At 43.2% G+C, this 13,785-nt stretch overlaps 1 protein-coding gene across 1 annotated transcript; it reads left to right on the forward strand.

Annotated features, from left to right (window-relative positions):
- Positions 1–378: 378 nt before the first annotated feature.
- On the forward strand, positions 379–8,450 carry LOC310784512 (uncharacterized protein; the record flags this gene model as incomplete). The annotated part of the gene is made up of 5 exons (XM_083645495.1): positions 379–445; positions 4,409–4,641; positions 6,243–6,279; positions 6,394–6,453; positions 7,420–8,450. The coding sequence occupies 5 exons, from the start codon at positions 379–381 to the stop codon at positions 7,845–7,847; spliced, it is 825 nt and encodes a 274-aa protein (XP_083501621.1). The 3' UTR covers positions 7,848–8,450.
- Between the last annotated feature and the right edge of the window lie 5,335 nt (positions 8,451–13,785).

A 13,785-nucleotide genomic window follows, 5' to 3' on the forward strand; every position in this document is an offset into this window, starting at 1 on the left:
AGGACTCTGGCCAGAGAGCGAGCAGAGAGGGGAGGGGGGGGAGAGCACGCCCACACATGAAGCAGCCATACCGCTATCATGACAACCTAGAAACCGGTGAAAAGTCCGCGATGACGGGGTCGCGCTTATACCGGAAAACAACTTTCACACTCCAAGGCATTAGACCGCTTTCCGGTCATTTAACGGTAAAAAGCGCATGTGTGAAAACGGCATTAGTGTCTGTGCAGCGTAGCGGTCACATCAATATACAGAGATAAGAAGTAGAAAGATAACTAAAGACAATCACAAAGTTGCAAGTGCAATATACAGTAGGCCTAAAAGTCCCTCTTTGATGTTACCAGTATATATTACAAATCTGTGCACATGGTTTACTAATCCATGGCCACCCCGCTGTCAGTGCGACTGCTTCTGAAGAAGACGAGAGTGACTCGTGGAAACCGTCAAGGTAAATAACAAACATCTATAAACCTATGTCTGAACACAAGAAAACATAAACGTCTAATCCATGGCCACGGTTTATTAGGAGTAAATTGGATATAAAACCGTGCCCACTGAGCTAACATATTTTTGTACCAGGTGACCCCTTTGTTTCATTTTTCATAATTTTGGCCTACAGCTCCAGAAAACCCCCAAAACAGTATTTCAAGAAATTATTATAGTGTGAAGAAAATCAGCAGTTACTTCTCAGTTATGATGACTGAGTCCAGCCTCAGTCCACTCCCTCCTGGGGGAGGCTGTTAAGTGTGATGTCATCAGTCTGAGGCTATATAAGAGAGTAGAGCCACACATAGTTGGAGAATACCATAAAGTTTATTTGGTAGGGAAGTCAGATTTGACCAACATTCCAAGATGGCCGCCATTTTCCTGTGTCTAATGTACAAATGTGCTTATAACACTTGTGCACTGCTTCAGAAAAGCATGAAATGTCTCACATAGTGAGTGGATACCACAAGGTTTATTGTCAGATGTGGAGGGAAGTCAGATTTGGCCTCAATTCCAAGATTGCTGCCATTCCTCCCTAGTCTAATGTTCAAGTGTGCTCATATGATAAAAGTTTCACATATCTGAAAGTATTTCTTGGTGAGAGTGTAGGGTCCCCTTGGTAATCTAGAACAGATTTGAAAGGTATAAGTGTAATGGTCTTTGAACTAGACCTGGTTGTATGCGGTCTAGATGGGGCAAAAACAATGACATCTTCAATTTTTCCACTTTCACAGATAGGATAACATTTTCACAAATTTCAAGGTGTTTCTTGGTGAGAGTCTAGGGTCCCCTTGGTAATCTAGCCGAGATTTTAAATGTGTAAGTGTAATGGTCTTTGAACTGGACCTGGTTTTATGCGGTCTAGATGGGGGAAAACAATAAAATCTTGACATTTTTCCATTTTCACAGATAGGATAACATTTTGACAAATCTCAAAGTGTTTCTTGGTGAGAGTCTAGGGTCCCCTTGGTAATCTAGACCAGATTTGAAATATCTAAATGTAATGTTCTTTGAACTGGACCTGGTTTTATGCGGTCTAGATGTGAAAAAAACAATGACATCTCTGTGAAATCACCCATTATTTTAGTTTTCACAAATGGGATAAAAGTTTCAAAAATCAGATAGTGAGTGAATACCATAAGGTTTATTTTCAGATGTGGAGGGAAGTCAGATTTGACTTCAAATCCAAGATGGCCACCATTTTCATGAAGATTTCATTGTTGTTGTCCCATCTAGACCGCATAAAACCAGGTCCAGTTCAAAGACCATTACAGTTACACATTTCAAATATGGGCTAGATCACCAAGCGGACCCTAGACTCTCACCAGGAAACACTTTGAGATTTGTGAAAATGTTATCATATCTGTGAAAATGGAAAAATTGAAGATTTCATTGTTTTTGCCCCATCTAGACCACATAAAACCAGGTCTAGTTCAAAGACCATTACACTTATACGTTTCAAATCTGTTCTAGATTACCAAGGGGACCCTACACTCTCACAAAGAAATACTTTAAGATTTGTGAAACTTTCATCATGATATGAGCACACTTGAACTTTAGACTAGGGAGGAATGGCGGCCATCTTGGATTTGCGGCCAAATCTGACTTCCCTCCCGATCTTAAAATAAACCTTATGGTATCACTCACTATGAGTGTGCTTGTACATGTTGTAGGCCTACATGTTGTGCTTTTTTGAAGAAGTGCACAATTGTACATTAGAGGCGGGGGAATGGCGCAATCATGGAATTTTGTCCAAATCTGACTTCCCTCCCAATCTTAAAATAAATCTTATGGTATTCACTCACTATGTGAGAAATGTCACGTTTCTGTCAAAAAGTGCACGATCATTGTGCTTATCCGCTCTACTAATGGGAGTAGGGAGAATCAGTCTAATACATACAGACAGACTGAGGAAGAGGGAGATAGAGAGGGGGGGGAGAGAGGGAGACATTGCACGCCAATAGGGTAGGCGAGGCCACGAAGCAGCTGAGCTGCGGTCGAGGCCGCGCAGCGGCCGAGCTCTATGCAAGCTGCAGGGCAGGAATCGAGCGCGCATAGCGCACTAGATGCCTAGTGACAATAATCTGATTACATACACAATCACAATCAATACACACTTTAGTAAGTACTGACAATAATCTGATTACATACACAGTCACAATAATCATTACACACTTTAGTAAGTACTGACAATAATCTGATTACATACACAGTCACAATAATCATTACACACTTTAGTAAGTAATGACAATAATCTGATTACATACACAGTCACAATAATCATTACACACTTTAGTAAGTACTGACAATAATCTGATTACATACACAGTCACAATAATCATTACACACTTTAGTAAGTACTGACAATAATCTGATTACATACACAGTCACAATAATCAATACGCACTTTAGTAAGTATAGTGGCGTGCCGTCCATTAGGCGAACTAGGCAAATGCTAGGGGCGCTTGAGCCGTTAGGGGCGCCAGAGAGGGTAATTTTTTTTTTCTAACCCTAACCCTAACCCTAACCCTTTTTTTTTTTTTTTTTTTTTACAAATACTTTTTCATGATAATAGGCCTACTATTATTTTACAATAGTAGACAAAAAATAAGCACAACAACATCTTAAGCCTTTAAATAATAGTGAAATCATTTTTCTAATTCTGGCTGCCTGGGCTTCAGCACTTTCACCATGGTCCCTAATCCATACCACCCCACCCCCTGCGCGGCCACGCCCCCTTCTACCTGCTCGCCACTTTTTCCCAGAGTGGGGGAAGGGAGCTGGAAGGTGGGTGCTGAGGGTGCTGCAGCACCCCCTGGTGGCAAGAAATGGGATTTTCGAAATTGGCTGTCTTGTGTTTATACCACCACCAACAAGATGCATTATTAAAAAACAGTTTGTGCTTCCCAGCTCTAATCTTATTTCATACGCTCTCTCTTCAAAAGTGTTTGATTTTCATCATAATCTGGTTTTCCATAATAATAATAAGTTCAGTGTTTATGCCTGTGTTGCTGTCTGTTGTAGTGTAAAACGACTAAAGGGAGAGCAGGTGCTTACATGAAAGTGAGTGAGAAAAGGAGAAGATACTGAATAATGACATCACAACAATGTTAATTTAAAATTAAATATTCTTCTAAATATGGATGAAAGTCCAAAAAACGTCAAATTTTCTTCGGCGCTGCCCTCGCGGGCAGCACCGAGAGTCCCTTCCTTACAGCACCCGCCACCTAAAAGTACCTCCAGCGCCACTGGGGAAGGGAGATTCTGAGCCTGCACTGCAGTGATGGAATTAGCTGCGATATCATTTTTATTATATTTTCTTTGGGGGAGGGCCGGGGGAGGCGGGGGCACCAGCAAAAATCTTGCCTAGGGCACCAACTTGGTCAGGCACGCACGCCACTGAGTGGGAACACACCTCAAAGTCTGTGAGTCTAGTCTATCTTTCACAGGGGCGGGGCATTAAGTGTCTGCACCTGTGCAGAAACATTTTGTTGCGTCATTGGCAGTTGTCCACCCATTCATACACACCTGTCTGTCAGACAGTAAATCAGACAGTGATCATGAAGGCCAGGCGCCTGTATTGCTTGTATATAATTAGCCTACATGTTTCTAGTCATTATTGTGACAAAAAGGCTTGTCAAAGAATCGTATTAAACCTTTATCTTTTTTGCGGTGTATATTTTCTGCCCCTCAACAATCAAAGCATGCCACCGCCCGCGCACCTCCTGTAATAAACCAGTTCTTTATTGAGTCTGGTCGCAGTCTGGTCGCTAGGAGGAAGTGCATGATGCGTTTGAGACGCGCATAACAACATCAACTTGTTGGGAGACTCTCACGGTGCTGTGTGTGTGTGTGTGTGTGTGTGAGTGAGTGAGTGGGCGACACGGGCTGATAAATGCCTGGCCTCGACTCTGGCTGAGAGCAGGACAGCTGAGCTCGGCCATGGAGGAGGAGGGAGAATGTTCCTGCCGCTGCTGCGGGGAGGAGGCGGCGGCTTTATGCCGGCAGAACAACACGCTGCTTCACCAGCTCCGACACAAGAGAAGCACGCAGCTGCTGGGCGCGGTGCTGCTTCTGACGGTGCTGCTCAATCTGCTCCTGGCCGTCCTCCTGCTCACGGTGCTGTTTGGAAGCGGACACAGCCAGCTAAACTGCCAGGTATTAAAGTAACGGCTCTCAACGAGCCTCACTAAAGTTCCACGTTGTTGTTGTTGTTGTTGTTGTTGTTGTTGTTGTTGTTGTTGATGATCTTTTCATTGAAGATAACATAGCCACATGTGGTTAAATGCTGCTGCTTAATGATGCTAGAATGGATCGGCCGGAGGGACCTAACTCCGCGTGTGTGTGTGTGTGTGTGTGTGTGTGTGTGTGTGTGTGTGTGTGTGTGTGTGTGTGTGTGTGTGTGTGTGTGTGTGTGTGACACACACACACACACACACACACACCTTATTATAACACACACTGTGTGTGTGTTTTAATAATATTGTTTTGGTTATTTGGATAACTGTTATGCAAGCAACAAATGTTATGACATCAGTAGGCCTATTACTACTTAATGGATTTAATGTAATTTATCTATTTGAATTCAGTATTATGACAAAAATCAAATGAACTATTATAGCCTACCTACAGTTATAGGTTTGCATTTATAGATTTCAAAATCATCTTATCAATATTTAAATTAGTCTAACTGTTATGTTATTAACACATTCACTGCCAACAACGTGTAAACACGTTTTCAGAATCCAGCTGTTGCCTGCCAACAACGTGTTTACACGTTTTTGGCATCGATTTTTTTTTTTGACGGTGGGTTGTGCATCTAACCCTTTTACATCTCTTATATAATTATTGGAGCCACCGAACGTTTACAACCCATTCCACCGACCCACTAAGTGGCAACAGCTCTCCTGAGTCCTGACTAGAGGAAGGCAAGCATTTTTTTAACTTGTCACGCCATTCTCATGAAAAATGGATGGGGGAAAACGCTTTCCTTTTCGCGCTGATTGCTGGCGATGCGGGATTGCAAATTTACATAATAGATTCAGCCGATCTACTATGATCGGGTGATAGATTACAGGTGGAGGAACACACTTTGAAACACGCAGCATAAATATGACCAGAATCGCAAAAGCTTCTCTCAACCAAAACTCCAAACGAGCGAGTCCATCCCGACTTCCTCAAACAGCGGCCGTGCAGACAGGCACAGGAGAGCAGCAAAGCACTGACTGGTGACAAGCTTGTCCGCCCACGGAGGGAGGAGTTGAAGCAACTCGAGAGGGAGGGAGAGAGAGAGAGAGAGAGAGAGAGAGAGAGAGAGAGAGAGAGAGGGAGGGAGAGCGAGAGGGAGGGAGAGAGAGAGAGAGAGCGAGAGGGGGAGGGAGAGAGAGAGAGAGAGAGCCAAAAATGAATGGTTAAAGTGACTGTTCCATCCAATTTCACAAAAAGCCGTTTATCTCTGAATATTCTTTCTGACGCTAAAACCATGCTGTATTCAACTGCTAATGCTTACATAACTACTAACTCTACAAACTAACTCTTTTAGACAGAGAAAGTACACATTCTATTAGTACTTTTGAGATATTGTATGTTCACAAACTCCAAGCTGAAACGAATCCTCGGCTCTTGTAAAATGAGCCATAATCCTCAAAAAACGGCTTGGCAGAAGCTACCTACAGCAAAAAAAAACGGCTGGCAGTCAATGTGTTAAAAAGAATACTAGTCAAATTTTGTTTTGCTAACACTGTTTTGTTTCCACACAGCGCATCATGCATGATGACGATGACGGCCATTCATCTGGTAACTATCTCATTCAGTGTGTATGATGTGAGAATGATGATGTGTTGATATTGTTTATAAAAACATTTATTCAAAATCATTATCAAAATGGATCCATTGAAATCTCTTTTGTAGGAACCAGCGCCAAACAGCAGCAAGACAAGCCGACTAAGTCTCCAAGTGCCCTGCTAACAGGTAAGCTGTACTACTAGGCTACCCTGGTGCACGGCACTCACACTGCCTGGGTTGATGGTCTGATTCCCACTGGAGTCACCTACTGTAAAAATGGATGCACTCATTTCACTGTGAAGCTCTTTTTTTTGGGGGGGGGGGGGGGGCGTCATGTGAACAAAGATGAGATTAAATGAGCCTATCAGTAAGATAACACTATATAGCCTTATGGCACAAAGTTTATCGCATTGACATTCATCAAACATCAGGGTCTGATAACGAGTTACTAAAAATACATAATGGGCGATAACTGCCCCTTTAGTAACATCCACCCATCACGGCCAGATGCATCGATTTCCTCACATCCCAAGTGCTGCAACTAAAACAGGTATTTTTTTATAAGGCTTTGTTTTCATTCTTTAATGCAACCATCAGGATGTATAAAGTTCTGTCCTAAAGTTGCATCAATTCTGCTAGAAATAGACAACACAGGAAGCTTGGCATTTTTACCTTTAAAATAAAAGCAATAATTTAGGGATTAAAATTGACATAGAAGGCAGGAGATATTCTTCCAGTTTATCTCTGTTCTGTATCTTTTGGATCACACATAAGAAAAACGTTACAAGTTATTATTACCTTATTTAATTGGCATTATTGTGAAGGTTGTAACCAGAAGTTGCTGTTTTATGCTGACTGACTTGACACTGCTTGGAGTTGGTTGGTGATGACATTTGCGGTTCCACTCTTCTGTCTGCACGTGAATCGTTATCATAAATGCGAGATCAAAGGCAAGAACGCAACATCAGTTTGGTGTTTTATGCAGAGAGCGTTGTCGTCTAAACGTGGCCTTAGATTCATTGTAGTACACACGGTCCCAAAAAGCCTAAAAAAAATTGTGTGTTGTTATTGTTACTTTCCTACCATATTTCACACTGAGCGAAAAGTATAAACTTCTATAAGTGACTCCTTCCTGTCTGCACTCATCCTCAGCTGCATCCAGCTCTTCAGCCAATAGGACACACCTTGATTGGGAGGACAAGGTGGGAAACGCCCACCTCTATGGAGGGTTCCTGTACGACAGCCTAAGTGGATACCTGGTGGTGCCCAGAGACGGCAACTACAGGGTGTATCTGCAGATCACCTACGAGGAACTCTCGACTTTTTCCTGTGAGGAAGATGGGTTGGTTCTCACCCAAAAGGTGTGGGTCCTTAAAGATGCACACCCAGTGGATCGGGAACTTCTGGTCACGTACGACACGGTGGATTGCCACATGGCAAGGTGGAAGAAGTCGCTGTCCTCGTCCGCAGTGTTTCACCTGAAGGCCAACGACAGACTACGGGTGAACACAACCTACCCTGAACTGATGTCTCTGCAGGAACACGAAGTATTCTTCGGTGTTGAACTCGAGTCTGTATAACCGACCCGACACCGGGGACTGTTTTTACATTCTCCTCCATGTCAAATCCAACAGTCAGCTTAAAGGAACCAAAAGGTCATTGATGACCTCTATCAGTGATCAATAGGAACTCAAGTTGAGTTTATTTATTTATATATCCCTTTATCACAAGCATGTCTCAAAGCACTTTACAGAGGATGAGCCTCAGGAACAATCAGCCGTAGAATAGATTAGAACATGGCTGACAGATTAGAACATGGCTTAGAACATGGTTGACAGATTAGAACATGGCTGATAGATTAGAACATGGCTGATAGATTAGAACATGGCTGACAGATTAGAACATGGCTGACAGATTAGAACATGGCTGACAGATTAGAACATGGCTGATAGATTAGAACATGGCTGACAGATTAGAACATGGCTGATAGATTAGAACATGGCTGACAGATTAGAACATGGCTGACAGATTAGAACATGGCTGACCAATCTGCGGCCCGAGGGCCAAACTTGACCCACGTCTAATTTGTTTTGGCCCTCCATGATTTTGAAAGAAAAAACAAATCTGCCAATTTGACTGTTTCTCAGAGGCTGTGGCTCATTTTTAAAGCTAGCTTGATGATACTTTTACCATACTTCAGGCCGAAACCCTGCGTGTGTGTGTGTGTGTGTGTGTGTGTGTGTGTGTGTGTGTGTGTGTGTGTGTGTGTGTGTGTGTGTGTGTGTGCGCTTGCGCTTGTGTGCGTTCGTGTTCGTTAGGCATGGGTCGATTTCCGGTTTTACCGGTTCGGTTCGGTGTACGAGCCCAAACCGGTTTGATCACGTGCGAACCGAAAAAACCTAAAAAAAAAAAAAAAAACTATTTTTGCCAGTCCATTCTGATTGCACTATTGTTCGTATTAGCCTCTTCTCAAGTTGCACTAGTAGGCAAAAGTCTTATTTTGTTTATTATGTTGATGTTTGAAGAAAAGTTAAGCTGAATAGTTATGAGAAATAAAAACAGTGTGTTGTTACAGTTAAAAGGTTCTGCTTATTTGTATTCAGTGTTCGTGCTGGTTGGCAGCATAACAGCTTAGAGGTGCATTATCGCCACCAACTGCAGCCGCTTTCATACGTTTTTTTGGGGAATATCGAACCGGTTTCAAAATGTTCAAACCGACCCATGCCTAGGCCCTATATTGTGTGAATTTGTGAGTTTTGAAGTTTATAAGGCAGCTCAGCTGTAAGCCAATCCATTCTGATTGCACTGCTTGTGTTTTTATTAGCCTTTTCTCAAGTTGCACTATAGGCAGAAGTCTTATTTCATTTATTATTTTGATGTTTAGAAGAAAAGCTGAGCTGAATAGTTATGAGAAATAAATACAGGGTGTGTTTGTTACACAGGTGTCCTGCTTCTTTTTATTCAGTATCATTGCTGGTTGACAATACCAGCTTAGAGGTGTATTATCGCTATCAGGTGGACTGAAGTTGCACTACAGACATGGGCCACACTCGGGAGCCCTGCTTAAAAAATAAAATAAATAAAAAATTTAATTACAAAACAAATTGGTATACCGGTTCGATCCGGTTTAGACGGCAATATCGAACCGGTTTTAAAATTTTCAAACCAACCCAGCCCTAGTGTTCGTGTATGACCATTGTTAAAGTTCTAGCCAGTCCTATAGGCAAGTCATTTGTATTATATCAGGCCCCACAGCTATAGTCATGTTGTGCTATTTGACGGTACCAATCATATCCATTGCTCCTTTTAATCCAATGTGCTGCTAGTCACCATGGTTACAAGAATAATGTCACCACATTCTTTCTCACCGACAGAGAGAGTAGAGGACATCCATGTTGAATGGCATGGGTCATGTACACCACACATGATCTGGTTGTAGCTTCATGTTACATGTACACCACACATGATCTGGTTGTAGCTTCATGTTACATGTACACCACACATGATCTGGTTGTAGCTTCATGTTACATGTACACCACACATGATCTGGTTGTAGCTTCATGTTACATGTACACCACACATGATCTGGTTGTAGCTTCATGTTACATGTACACCACACATGATCTGGTTGTAGCTTCATGTTACATGTACACCACACATGATCTGGTTGTAGCTTCATGTTACATGTACACCACACATGATCTGGTTGTAGCTTCATGTTACATGTACACCACACATGATCTGGTTGTAGCTTCATGTTACATGTACACCACACATGATCTGGTTGTAGCTTCATGTTACATGTACACCACACATGATCTGGTTGTAGCTTCTGCTTTAGTGGAGCTAGATCTCCTGAACTGAATATGGACACATGCCATGATTGCATCATCAATATGAATCAACAGAGTGGGAAGTTTTTTTTTTCTTCACAGAGCTCCACCTCTCCTGGACTTTCACTAGTTCCCTCTGGTTATTATCTTTCAAACATCACGGCCTGGCTGCATTCCAGGAATGTTCACCAGCAATTTGGCCATTTGTCATTCTGGGTATAGAGAGCCAAAGTAAACGTCACTTCCTGCTTCTCTCCCTGTACCAGCGTCAGGAAAAACACAACGGTGGTGAACGGAGACACACGTTACTTTTTTATCCTGTTTGAATTTTGCCACGGGGTACATTATGTTACATTATGTTACATTATGTTACATTTTGAACATTTAAAAGAGAACTATGTCAAGAAAGTAGCAGTTTGTCCTGAAACTGAAACATCTTGTTATAGTTTGAGAGGTGTCCGTGTGCGTGTGTGAGCAGAATTTAGTCCGGCCGCGGGCGGCTGTGCCGTGTTACGTGCGCTCGGGCTGAAGCTTTCAGGGGTTGCAAAGAGAACCCGTGCGCGTGACCTGAGGGAGCTGGATTTGTGATGTCATCAGTGATGTCATTTTCCCTGGCTGAGGCTCATTAGTTCAGTGATGATGTCATCAGTGATGATGTCATGTTCCAGACCAGGGGGAGGCCTAACTCACAGGCGGCTCCCCACAGGTCCGCTAGTAAGGTTTAGTTTTGTGAATCAAGTACATCGTGTCCCACATTATACGTCACAACATCAACAACAATGGACTAGCGGGAGAGACGTCATTTACGCGACTGGTTGTGCGTAGTCTTTCTGATTTATAACTTATAGTGCCACAGTTTTACCACAGACTGCAACTTTCTCGACTTGCAGAGTTCTCTTTGACATTGACAAACCTGACGTGTGTTACTTCCGTGGCACAATTGAAACAGGATCAAAAAGGCAGCGTATCGCTCTGTTCACCACCATTCATATTTTTCACACGCTGGTACAGGGAGAAAAGCAGGAAGTGATGATTCACTTTGGCTCTCTATTCCAAAGTAACGTTAACAAAATATGCTTAGGCTGTAAAAAAAAATGCCACCACAAGGAATTTGAGAGCAATCAGTGTCTTGATATTGAGAAACATACAAAGATGCTTTATTGTTGTTGTTTTTCAGTAGGCCTCCATCTTTTAAATTGTTACAGCCGACCTGCTGATACAGATTTATCTGGCTGATCATGATTCATGAGTGAATGTAATGGCTTTCTTCCTGTTTACACAAGCACTGAAACGACAGTAATAGAGCCAGTACAACCAGAAAGATAACCATGGGCCAAAATGACACGTTCATTTCTTTGATGTGTGCTTTCACTTGAGTTCACTACACTTTCCGCATTATCTTATATTGACGTCTTAACAGCGTTATGATGAGCCTTAACAGCGTTATGACGAGCCTTAACAGCGTTATGACGAGTCTTAACAGCGTTATGACGAGCCTTAACAGCATTATGACGAGCCTTAACAGCGTTATGACGAGCCTTAACAGCATGAAATGACCATTGGCAAGTGTTGCTAACTCTCTTATGTCCAAGTCATACCAAGTCACCAAGTCTTTTTGTACAGGTTTTTCCTCAATAAAATATTCTGAGTAAAACTCAACTGGCATGAAGGTATCTCTGTAAGGGGGGGAAAGTGCCTTGTAAGCTTTCTTTGCATGACATAACAGAAGTAAATCATGAAATAGCTGAAAAAGCTCAGAACGTTAAGGTGTTGAGTTCTTCTAGACTAGTAGAGACTGATGTATTTCAGTGCAAGACAGGTGTAATAAACAGTGAAAATGTTAGAACAGGTTAACGTTAGACACACTTCAGGAGTCTGAGTAGAGTCTTTGGACTTTGGAGTCATTAGCAGCAAGAGGCAACAGAGATCCTCGTTTCCCGTGACAGCTGACTGGAGCCAAGATTGTCTGCAGGTCAAAGTACTACAGAGATGGAAGACTACTAGGGGTGGGCTCCCGCTCACCGGGTACTAGGGTACTTGAGTATTCAGGTACTCGAGTACTCGTTTGTAACGTCAGTACTCGAGTAACGTTTCAGCTATTCGGGTACTCGCCCCAGCCCCACGTGGATTTGGCGACAGTTGCTCCCAGTGTCAGAGATTGTTGCACAGCTGTAGGGAAGTTCAGAGAGGACTCCGAGCAGCCGAAGATGGCGAGTTCTGCCTCCGGCTGTAGGGTTATTTTGTAGGCCTTGCACAAAGGGGCGGGGCCACAGCAGCAATGAGTCGTGATTGTTTTTCTGTACTGCTTGTATTCTACTAAGAATTGAGCAGGGCTCAATTCTTGGGCCAATTTTGTTCATGCTTTATCTCCTCCCCCTAGGATCTATTTTTAGAAAGCACGGTGTCTCCTTTCACTGTTACGCGGATGATAGTCAAATCTACCTGCCTCTACAACGTAACAATCCTGACTCCTTAAAACCCTTGCTCTCATGCCTGGAGGATGTCAAAGCATGGCTGGCTTTAAACTTTTTAAACTTCAACAACAGTAAAACTGAAGTTATGGTGTTTGGCTGTGTGTCAAAGCATGGCTGGCTTTAAACTTTTTAAACTTCAACAACAGTAAAACTGAAGTTATGGTGTTTGGGCCCAGCACCGCACATGTGTTTCCTCCCGGTGATTTAGGCCCCCTTCAACCATTTGTGAAGCCAACTGCTACAAATCTAGGTGTAAAAATTGACTCTGACCTAAAGATGGACAAACAGATAAGTGATGTAGTGCGAAAAAGCTTCTTCCAGCTTAGGAGGCTGTCAAAGGTTAAACCTTTTTATCACGTTCTGTTTTTGAAACTGTAATGCATGCTTGACATGACATCTCGCCTTGACTACTGTAATGCCTTGTATGTTGGTCTTAGTCAGGCCTCCATTTCTCGCTTACAGTTAGTTCAGAACGCCGCTGCTCATTTGCTAACAGGAACAATGGTGCCAGGACAACCACCTCTCTCTGAACGTCTCCAAGACCAAGGAGATCATTGTAGACTACAGGAGGGGGGGGGGGGGGGGGCGCACCACACAGTGGTGGAAAGGGTGGACAGCTTCAAGTACCTGGGAGTCAATATCCACCAGGACCTGACTTGGGCCGGCCACACCGCCACTGTCGTCAAAAAGGCCCAACAGCGAATACACGGACTCAAGCGCCTGAAGAAATTTGGGCTAAGGAAAGAAATCCTCAGGGACTTCTACAGAGGCACCATTGAAAGCCTGCTGACTGGCGGCTTCACCACCTGGTACGGGAACTGTACCACCATGGACCGCAGGGCGCTACGGAGAGTGAGACGCGCGGCACAGCACGTAACAGAATGTGAGTTGCCAGATCTGCATGAACTGTATAAACAGCGGTGCCTCAGGAGGTCCCTGAAGATCATCAAAGACACAAACCATCCCCACAACAGCCTGTTCTCCCTGCTACCCTCAGGGAGAAGATACAGGGTTCCGAAAGCACGCACAAATCGCTTGAGGAACAGTTTCTTCCCGCAGGCCACGAGACTCCTTAACATACACAAATAGTGTAGTAGCCGCACTGTACCGTACTGTAGCTGCTACCATTACGTATGTCTAACGTTTAATTGTATGTTTAATAAGGAATAAGCTATTTGCACCTGTATGTCAAATACGCCGAATTTAAAATG

The sequence above is a fragment of the Poromitra crassiceps genome (assembly GCF_964638095.1).
Source record: "Poromitra crassiceps genome assembly, chromosome: 10".
Classification (NCBI taxonomy): domain Eukaryota; kingdom Metazoa; phylum Chordata; class Actinopteri; order Beryciformes; family Melamphaidae; genus Poromitra; species Poromitra crassiceps.